Consider the following 11,063-nt stretch of genomic DNA (forward strand, 5'->3'; position numbering starts at 1 on the left):
CAATTTTTTTCTTTTTTTATATGGCTACTAGAAAATTTAAAATTACAGGGGATCCCTGGGTGGCTCAGTGGTTTGGCGTCAGCCTTTAGCCCCGGGCGCGATCCTGGGGTCTCGGGATCGAGTCCCACATCAGGCTCTTGGCATGGATCCTGCTTCTCCCTCTGCCTCTCTCTATGTCTATCATGAATAAATAAATAAAATCTTAAAAGAAATAAAAATAAATAAAATTTAAAATTACATTATGATTTCTATTATATTTCTGTTAGTCAGCAACTGATCTTAGTAAGAAAGAAAAAGGAATAATTCACTAGTTTCACTGAAAGTAGTAGGAGTATCATTTCATTGAACTTGTCCCTTAGAAGGAACTGGTTTTTAGTGTTTTGGGCAGGAAAAGGCCAGAACTGGAAGAAAGACCAGAACCATTATTTACCTTTCTCCCTCCCTTATTTTGTGCAAAAGCAAAGGCATTCTTATGTAGCTAGAAATTGAAAAACCCTGTGTAAAACTGCTAATTTCAAATTATACACGTTTAACATAGACAACTTGGACTTCTCCGTAGTGGCATAGTGTTGAAATTAAATTTGAAGAGTTCACTGCATTTTCCCTTTTAATTCCTCAGGATTTTCTTCTCTTGCTTTCTTATCTCTTAGGCTAAGAAGGAAGATGCTGGTTGCTGGTGTCTGGTCTTTAGGGCCAGAATGAGGGCAATTTTTGCCACTTGATTATAGCAGAAAAGTATTACAGCACTATTATACATATCCATTACAGACTGACCACAAAAACACTTAGTAAAACAAACCATTAGCCGTTGAGAAAATAAAAAACAAGGAGAGAAATATAATTTCAGAGAGTCCTGAAATGACAAAGAATGAATGAAGAAATGGTCAAGGTGGCCTTTTTTGATCTAGGAACAGAGATTCTTCTGTTCTGGTACCTTAATTCTAATGTTCCCAGCATAACATGTTAAGCCTAGAGTGGTACTAAAAGCAGGAGATAGAGGAGAGAGAAGGAGAAGCAAAGAAGAATCATCAAGTAAAGGAAAGAATCCAAGGAAAGGAGAGGGTCTCTCAACAGGAGGCTGTAAGCACAGTTGAAGGCTCCAATAACATACTAAAACAGAGATATTATGGAAATTTTATATACTGAGTGAGAAGACCTCCAACCCTTTTTTTTTTTTTTCTCCCCTTAGGTTCCAGTGTGCTGTCAGCCAGGCTTATCTCTTAAAAAGAGTAGATGGAGAGTATTTTATTCAGGAAATCTGAGAAAAGTTACAAGTATACTCACAATGGTGTACTTCAAAGAAACAGCTCATTTCGGTCTTTCTGTATTGAAGTATGGTGGTTAAGGCCTACCTACCTATCCAGAATTTCTAAACACCTTCTTAGGGCTCACTCTTAAAAATAGCTCAAAATGTCATTGGGTATCTGAGAAAAGCTGAGGCCAAAACAAACAGAATAAAAGTACTTGATGGAAATAGAGGCATTGCAGGGATAAGAAAGCTTTTTAAAAATCTATTATTTCCTCAGAGCTAAGAGAGGATAATGCATGAAACAAAACCGAGATGCTATATAAAAGGGAACAAATAGAATCAAAATCAGCAGAAGAAAAAATAAAAGACATAATAAAAGGGCTAGGGAAAAGTTTGGGAAGTCTATAGAGCAGGGGGAAAAAAAAAAAAAGATAACCAGTCCAAGAGGTCAAACATTCAAACATTTGAAAGAAAGAACAGAATAAAACCTGGTAGCGGGGATCCCTGGGTGGCGCAGCGGTTTAGCGCCTGCCTTTGGCCCAGGGCGCGATCCTGGAGACCCGGGATCGAATTCCACGTCGGGCTCCCGGTGCATGGAGCCTGCTTCTCCCTCTGCCTGTGTCTCTGCTTCTCTCTCTCTCACTGTGTGCCTATCATAAATAAATAAAATTAAAAAAAAAAAAAAAAAAAACCTGGTAGCTAAAATGTATTAGATTAAGGCTGTTATATATTTGAGGGAAAATGATTTCCGCCCACACCATCAATTTAAGGTGACTAAAGACATTTTCATGCATCACAAAGTCTTTATTTTTTTTTAAGATTTTATTTATTTATTCTTCATAGAGACAGGGAGAGAGAGAGAGAGGCAGAGACACAGGCAGAGGGAGAAGCAGGCTCCATGCAGAGAGCCCGATGTGGGACTCATCCAGGTTCTCCAGGATCACGCCCTGGGCTGCAGGCGGTGCTAAACCGCTGCGCCACCGGGGCTGCCCACAAAGTCTTTAAAACAAAGAAGTTACCCAAGAAAAAAGACAATATAGAATATAGGAAAATGAAAAGAAAGATGAAAAGGAGTCACCAAGATGATGGTGAATGGAGATACCAGGCATAGAGAGTAGTCAGTTTAGGTTGGAGCGGGTCAGAAAGCTCCAGAATAAATATATGTCCAGCAAAATAAATTTGACAGAATGTCTGATATGTTTTAATGTATTAAGCATTAAGACAGTTTAGATACATAATCAGTGATAAGTATGTAGAAAAATAAGCACAGGAAAACACTAATTCTAGAGAAAATTTTAAAATGTGCAAAAAAGGGAAAGTAAATTATATACTATGTGGATCAAAATTGAATGGCCTTGATGTAGTCATAATTATGTAAACACTGGGCATTGATGTAACTAAATTTATCATAATATTGGATGTTTAGGGATATGGAAAGTATGTGGGAGAGCAAGCAGTGAAAGAGACCTAAGCTAAATCCTTAACTTCCATACAAGAAAGTCAATAGATAATACCTATACCTGAAAACTGACAGAAAAGTAGATGGACATAAACATCAAAAGAAAAACCTGAAAGTGTTAAAGTTGTTATCTTTGAGAGAAGGGGCAGAGAACTGCAGGGGTTTTTTGGGGGGGGGGGGGTGAGTAAGAATTCATATAAAACTGACATTTTAAACAATAGATTGTTACATCAACGAGTTTTCTCCTGGAAAGCACTGAATAGTAAAATATTTTATTTATACTTTGTGAGCCACGCAGTCTGTTTTAAGTATTCATCTCTACAATTGTAGACAAAGGAAGCTGTAGTCAAAACACAAGCATGAAATATTAATATGTTATTTGTAGCCACTGAATTTGGAATTTCATAATTTTCTCGTCACAGTATATTCCTTTTTGAACTTTTCAACCATACAAAAGTACAAAACCATTCTGAACTCTTAAGCCATACAAAAACAAGCAGCAGGCTGAATTTGGTATGGGGGCCATAATTTGCCAACCTTTCCCTTAAAGCAATGTGAAATACAACTTTGATGAAAATAAAAACTACAAGGAAGAGTGAAAAAAAAATTGGGCAGAATAATTTCAAATTTTCTCCAAATCTTGCCTGTTCAAGACTTCTAGTTTTACTGGGAGTTCTTTCTGAAGGACACAAGGAAGAACATTCATTAGAAGTAAGAAAGTACTTTCATTATTTGGCCCATACTTTACAATTTTACAATATTTTCTCATTTACCGAGTTTTTTTTTATATACTGTCCCTTTGCCAAGTTTTTTCTTATATACTGTCCCTTTGGTCCTCACATTTTTGTAGTCTAAGTAGAATTGGGGTTTGTGTTTTCTATAGACACAGAACCCATCTTGTGGAGATCAAGTGACTTGCCCAAAATCAGACACAGTTTATAAGTGACTAGTATTGAGACAAGAACTTATTAGCAGCTTTTTCCTCCTTATTGCTTACTATACTATGCCCCAAGTCAGAATTTATAAGCGACTAGAACTGAGACAAGAACTTACTTCCTATTTTTTCCTCTTTTTTGCTTACATACAGATAATACATGAATATATACTTGTAAAATATTAAAACACAACAAAAGAATATCATTAAAAAGTCATTGTCCTCCCTCACTTTAGTCACAATCCCATCCCTCTCCCCATGCATACTCAGTTAACAACTGTTATAATGTTGTTACCATATGTTGTAGAATAAAATAATTCTGTTAGTCAGGAATGAAAAATCACAAATCTTTTTTTGCCCCAGACTCTTAAATTCCTAGCAAAGTGCCGTAAGAAAAAGAAACTATTTGCTCCTTGGCGAGGACTTCAAGATCTCACCGATGCACGGAGAGTTGAATTAAAGCAACAAGTGGATGACTATCTCAGAAGACATCCGGTATGCAGGCTTCTGTGCCATATTAGTGTTACATTTTTTCAGTGCATGATATTCACCAATAAAACATTGTATTGTATGTATTTGTGCATTTACTATTGGTATAAGGTAATACTGTGGCTTTACCATAGAGTTAAGGGATTTGGGGCCTTTTAATTATATGGGCCATAGTATAGTCAGTAGGGAAGGAGACTGCTTCAAATTGATTATTTCCTATAGTATATCAGTAAGACATGGTCATTGCCAGTTCTGACTTCTACTTCTAGCCAAAATGGAGTAACAGAGACTGAATTTACTTCCCATCTGAAAAAATGGTTTTCAAGACCATGGACATTAGACAGTGAAGGTTAGTAATTCCTGAGAGGCAAGATGGAGTAAAAGGGACTGGATTTGCTTCCTTCCTGAAACCACTGGGAAACAAAAGATAAAATACATGAAACAGTGGTTTTTAAGACCATGGACATCAAACAAAGAAGGTTATAATTATTGAGAGGGAACAAAGTGGGCCCTAGCTTATTGCCCTGAGAAAGTTTCTAGGTCACAGCACAAGGAGGAGGAACAGAGGAGGAGCTCTTTGGAATCCCCATGCTGAGGAGCTGAAACTGAGAGTCTACAGAGAACAAGACAGCTAGATTTCATAGGACAGAGTACAGAGCAAAAAGATAGACAAAGAGCACATCAGATATCTGCAGAATATTACCCCTTGAGTGTATTTCAGGAATCTGATTAGCACATGTATGTAAGGAAACTACCCAGGGCCAAGGAAACAGTCATCTTCAAAGAGAGAACAGTGCCTGATACTCAACACTGGTGCAAGAATAGTACATACTCCCATCAAATAGACTGGAAAAGCTTAATTCACAGGACATCAGAAAGAATGATTAGGAGTCTTGCCTTAGTAGTAGAAAGTAAATAGTGTAGACTGACGCATTCTGCTAGACAAGTCGTAAAAGTAGGAGCCAAAAAGATCAAAAGTTTTTTTATGCAATTTAACCACATCTCAGAAAAAAAAACCTCAAGATTTTTAGAAATACCAATATATATATATATATATACACATATATATATCCAGCATTCAACAAAGTAAAAGTTAAAATGTCTGGCATCCAATCAGAGTAACAGGCATATATAGAGGTAGGAAGACATGACTCATAATGAGGAGGATATGTAATCCAACCAGTTTAGAGATTACACATATGTTAGACTTAGCAGAGAAGGACACTGTAGGTGGCTCAGCAGTTAAGTGCCTGTCTTTATCCCAGGGCATGATCCTGGGGTCCAGGATCAAGTCCCACATTGGGCTCCCTGCATGGAGCCTGCTTCTCCTTCCGCCTGTGTCTCTGCCTCTCTCTCTCTCTCTCTCTCTCTCTCTCTCTGTCTCTCTCATGAATAAATAAAAATCTTTAAAAAAAAGAGAGAGAGAGAGAGAAGGACATTGTTCATACATTCATATTTTTAAAGGGATGTGTTGGGACAAATGGGTGACTCAATTGGTTAAGTGGCTGCCTTCAGCTCAGATCATGATCCCAGGGTCCTGGGATCAAGCCCCCCATCGGGCTCCCTGCTCAGGGCCTGCTCCTCCCTCTCCCTCTGCCACTCCCCCATATTTATAAATTAGACTATGCTGAGTATCTGCTATGAGTGGAATCATGCAGTATTTATCCATTTGTGACTGACTTATTTCATTTAGTCCAATGTCTTTAAGGTTCATCCACATCATAGCTTTTTTATTTTTTAAAGAATTTTTTAAGGTTGGATAATATTCCATTATAAGTATATACCCCATTTTGTTTATCCATTCAGCTATTGATGGACACTTGGATTACTTCCACCTTTTGGCTATTGTGAATAGTATTGCCTTGAACATGGATATACAAATATCTATTCATATCACTGCTCTAAATTTTGGGGGGCATATACCCAGGAGCAGAATAGCTAAATCTTACGGTAATTTTATTTCTGGTTTTTTTTTTTTGAGAAACCTCCTTACTATTTTCCAATGCACTGATCCATTTTACTTTCCCACTGGCAGTGCATAGGGATTCCAGTTTCTCCATATCCTCGCCTATTGTTACTTTCACATCCTAAGGAGTATGAGGTGGTATATCATTGTGAATGGATTTGGATTTCCCTAATGATTACTGATTTTGAGCATCTTTTATTGGCCATTGGAATATCTTCTTTTTTAATTTAAATTCAGTTTAGTTAACAATGTCCATTCGAGTTCTTTGCCCATTTTTTAATCCAGTTGTTTGGTTTTTTGGGGGGGGTTATTGAGTTTTAGGAGTTATCTATATGATCTGGATATTAATATTTTATCAGGTATGTGATTCACAAATATTTTCTCCTATTCTGTGTGTTACCTTTTTACTCAGTTCATAGTATCCTTTGCTGCGCAGAAATTTTTAATTTTGATGGAAGTTCAACTTGTATATTTTACCTTTTGTTATAACTGTATCTTCAGTGTTATATTTGGGAAATGGCCAGACCTAATGTCATGAAGACCTCCCCAAAACAACCTCAACAACAATGTCATGAAGCTTTCCCTCTATCTTTTCTTGTAAGAGGTTTTTTTTTTTAAATTTCTTATTTATTTATGATAGTCACACAGAGAGAGAGAGAGAGAGAGAGAGAGAGAGGCAGAGACACAGGCAGAGGGAGAAGCAGGCTCCATACACCGGAAGCCCGACGTGGGATTCGATCCCGGGTCTCCAGGATCGTGCCCTGGGCCAAAGGCAGGCGCCAAAACGCTGTGCCACCCAGGGATCCCTCTTCTAAGAGTTTTATAGTTTTATCTCTTACATTGAGGTCTTTGATTTCTCTTTCTCTCTCTCTCTCTCTTTCCTTTTTTAATGCATTATGTATGATTTTGATGCATGCTCTTGTTTAAAAAAGAAGTAGTGCCTTAGTCATATTCTAGTGCTGCTGTTTAAGATTCTGTGACTGAAAAGTATGGTGGTAGCTGGAGAGGGACTGCATCCCAGACCAGAGCCAGGAACTGGAATATTTGAGAAGTTGTGATAATCAAAAGCTTTATCAGCTTCAGAGTTAAGATTTTCTGATACTTCTCTGAACTAATCTTCAAAGTAATTGCATAGCCAAAGGAATATGGTCCTTTAGCTGATTTTGTACCTTAATCTGTGAAACCAGAAGCAATTCTAACATTATGGTTTAAATAAGTTTAGGACCGAGGGTGACGGAGTCTGTCCGGTGGGGTCTGGAACAAGAGGTTGCCTTGTTACTCCTGTTCCAGGCCCGTATCTTTACCAAACCATTTGTAGTTTTCCCTGTGGTCTCTCAATCTTAACTCTTCTCCCAGAATTCCACAGTGTGTGAGGAAGTAAAGTATAGGAGCACACCAGAAAGAAACTACCCCCTGAATTTTTATCTGAAGCTGCTTTTAAAAGGCTATTTAATGCTTGCACAAGAGAACAAGCTAGATGAGATTCAACTGATAGGATGAAAGGCAGCTAAACATGCTGAAACCTCTTCTAAGTGGTTGAGCAAAACATGGGTGTGGGTGTATGTGTGTCTCCTGTAATAATATTTCTGTTCTTTCTTCCCAGAGCTCTCAAATGTCAGATATGACTAGCAGAGAGCTCCATTCCCAAGCTCAAGAACAACTGCAACACTACCTTATGGGCAGGGCCCTAGAAGAGAGAGCCCAGCAGCACAGGGAGGCTCTGATGGCTCAGATCAGCACCAACATTGAACAGTTAATGAGTATGTGCTTGTTCCATTTTTGTTTCCTAAAATGAACACCCTATGCAAGATTCTGTGACATCTAAAATCTTCAGAAGGAAAATACCACTTAATGGTTTAGAATGTCTCTTGTCCTGAGAAATTTCTAGATCCAGAACATGCCAGCCCGTGATCTTTTCAAATACAAATCCCATAAGCTCCTTTTGGCTGCTCTTCCGAGCCTTGCTATCCTTCAAAGGTATCAACTCAGACAATAGTTACTAATTATAAAGGTGCTGAGCCCTACTAGCTAGGTTCTTTTGTGTAATCTCAAAAGCTTTTGATCATATTTTAGAAGTTGGTGATGACCGTAGTTACAATGCCATTTTATAATTTTTAATGAAGTGCTTTCACAAAAGTTAATTCATCTGCTCATAGAGACATTTAGTGAGAGATCTCATCCATGAAGCCACAGTGTTTGAATCCACCTGTGAAACACTGTTAATATATATGGAGCAGAGAAGGCCAGAGTTCTCTATTTAGTGCCATTACTTTTGAATTTTGTATTTTTTAATAGATAGAGGGGTGTAATTGAGCCTCTCATATATAGGAAGGGGTTCTACTATATTTAAAGAATTCGTGTTTTTTAAATCATCTTTAAAAAGCTACATCTTTTTTTTATTCTTTTAAACACAGTGGGGGTGGGCAGTTGCTGTCAGCCACACCTACAACTTGTGAATAGTTATATACCATCTATAGCTAGCAATGATGAAGATTCAGAGTTGGAACCCTGTCCCTGCTTGCTATAGCAGAGTTCCAACTCTATAGTTTCCAAGTTCCTACTTGTTTGGTACAGAACTCTTCTACTCACCTATTTATTTTCTGTTTATTACAGAGGCACCGAGTCTGAAGGAGGCAGAAGGGAAAGAACCTGAACTCTTCCTAAGTAGATCCAGGCCTGTGGCAGCTAAGGCCAAGCAGGCCCATCTTACTGCCCTGAAGCATATACAGGCACCTTGGTGGAAGAAGCTTGGGGAAGAAGCAGGAGATGAGATTGATGTTCCAAAGGATGAGTTTAGTTTAGAGTTAGGAACTTTATTCATTGGTGGAACCAAACCCCCTTAGGAGAAATGACATAAATCCTTTATTTTAGATTATTTTGGTTCTGCCTCTGGCATGCTAGTAGACTAGAGCTATCTTTTACTCATGGCTTTCCAGAGATTCCTCTCCAAATAAGATTTTCAGGCAGTAAAAAAAAAAAAAAAAAAAAAAAGATTTTCAGGCAGTAAGCAAAGAGTTGTCTTCCCACTTTCGCAGTTCTATTTTCCTTTTTCCACACGACCATCCATGGCCACACATACAAATTAAGAATGTGGCTTTTATGTGGAACTAACCTCAGCACGACATTCTGTTTATGTGAAATTTTCTGTTGTTTTGCTGTTTTCCTACCAAAGGTGTCTTCTAAATAAATATTTTCAACAATTATTCTCAAAAACTTGTCAAGATTTCTTCAACTTTTCACATTTATTATTTAGATTTCATATTTCTCTAATATAAGAAGGGTGCTCTTGGACTTTATTAAGGTGAGAGAACAAATGGTCATTTGAAGGGTACTTCACTATTTTCTACCAAACATTGGTTGAATTCATTTTCTATCTTATTTCTAAAAGAACTACTTTTTTAAAAATCCTAGGATTCAGCACAGGAAAAAATTCTTTCAGATAAAATTCTGTTTTAACTATGAGAATTATGTAACTCATCGGTTGCCTTTGTCTTATCTACTATGAATCTCAGAGCTAAATATAATGCTTAACTTTTATATGATCCTAGGTAGCTATATACTTATTTGGTTCCAACCTAATATTTTCTGATTTTCTTATTTATCTTTAATTGTATTTTAATACTAGAAGCTTTTTTTTTTTTTTTCAGACCTACTTCTATTTGTATTTGTAACAATATGGAGTTTAAGTTAAAAACAATTAACAAATCATGGACTCAATAAGATAAGGAACCTGGAGGGTACTTCTTATATAAATGAGTGAAAATACCAATATTTCTGGATGATAAGGCCAAATTTTATAACATCCAGTCCTCTAAAATTAAGTTTAGTAAAGTTCTAGTTAGTATCCTAATGTAATTATTATTCATAATTGTGAAATAAATGTATAGAATTCATCTGTGATAATCAGATGGAAGTTCTGGTTTCAGTGAGAATGTAGAAAGCTATGTGAAAAGTTGCTCTCAGGTTAAAAAAAAAAGCCAGATAATCTGCAAAAATAATTTTTCTTGAGCCTATTTGATTGCTGAGGCCCTAGGGACAACCAAGTAAATTGAGATGGGACTCAGTATCTGTGAAATGAGCTATTTCATCTTTAGTAGAGCACAAGAAACAAAGATGGCTAAAATTTTAACGAATTCTTAAAGGCCAGTAATGGGGTAGCATGTCAGTTTAGAACATCTAGGAGCCTCAGACAGGAGAATTCAGACCTTCACCAAATTCAGGAAAGGTTGGGAGCAGGGCAGCAGACCTGAAGAGATCCCCTTCATGGTGTAGGCAAACGTGATAGGCTGCTACTGGGTGACATGATCTAAGTCCTGTCTGCATTCCCAAACCCTTCTCTTAAAAGCCTTAGACTGCTGGAGCAGGGGCAGTAAGCCTTCTTAACCCCAAGGATCAGAGAAAATTCCATTGCATGTTAAGGAGGAAATAGAAATAAAAACTATCTGTTTCTGAGGGCAGGATAGGAAACACTCTAGACCTAGACACCAAACGAAATCCAGCATTGCTGAGGGAGAGATGGAAACCAAATTCCCCTCCTGAGAGACAAGAAATCATCTTAGCCCCAGAAATCCCATGTAACACAAAGCAGATGTCTGCCAATGCTGGGAAGGAAACTGCCAAGACCACCACAGATAATGACTGCCAAGAGGGAGAAGAATAGGAACACTGAGAAAGCCCTACCTCCAATCACAGGAAGAAGAGATCTGCCTAAGATTTAGGCCGGATCAGGACAACACAACACCCATGTCCCAACAGCTAGCCTAGCACCAAGTAATGTGCCATGGCAATTTATCACCAGCATGGAGAGAAACCCCTATGGCAAAGGCATACAGGGACCCTTGAAAGTGGAGAGTGGAGCCAGAATACTAAAAAACCTTCAAGCTTCCCAGACCCCTCTCTAAGCACAAGGTAACAACAGGTTTAAAAAATAATTTGAAGTCTATGGTACATAGAAGATAAAAAGGAA

The 11,063-nt window shown here is 37.8% G+C and overlaps 1 protein-coding gene across 5 annotated transcripts in view; it reads left to right on the top strand.

The window, feature by feature from the left end:
* Nucleotides 1-9,300, top strand: part of IQCB1 (IQ motif containing B1) — a 67,563-nt gene extending 58,263 nt beyond the window's left edge. For 4 of the 5 annotated variants that reach the window (XM_041721853.1, XM_041721765.1, XM_041722122.1 and 1 more), the window contains 4 exons: nucleotides 4,006-4,137; nucleotides 6,599-6,694; nucleotides 7,701-7,857; nucleotides 8,711-9,300. In XM_041721853.1, coding sequence (XP_041577787.1) covers nucleotides 4,006-4,137; nucleotides 6,599-6,694; nucleotides 7,701-7,857; nucleotides 8,711-8,940 — 615 coding nt within the window. In that variant the 3' untranslated portion in view covers nucleotides 8,941-9,300. The remainder of the gene's footprint in view (nucleotides 1-4,005; nucleotides 4,138-6,598; nucleotides 6,695-7,700; nucleotides 7,858-8,710) is intronic. The other variant, XM_041722036.1, reaches the window with a different exon arrangement.
* The last annotated feature ends 1,763 nt before the right edge of the window (nucleotides 9,301-11,063 follow it).

Source organism: Vulpes lagopus, chromosome 1, assembly GCF_018345385.1.
Source record: "Vulpes lagopus strain Blue_001 chromosome 1, ASM1834538v1, whole genome shotgun sequence".
NCBI classification, from domain to species: domain Eukaryota; kingdom Metazoa; phylum Chordata; class Mammalia; order Carnivora; family Canidae; genus Vulpes; species Vulpes lagopus.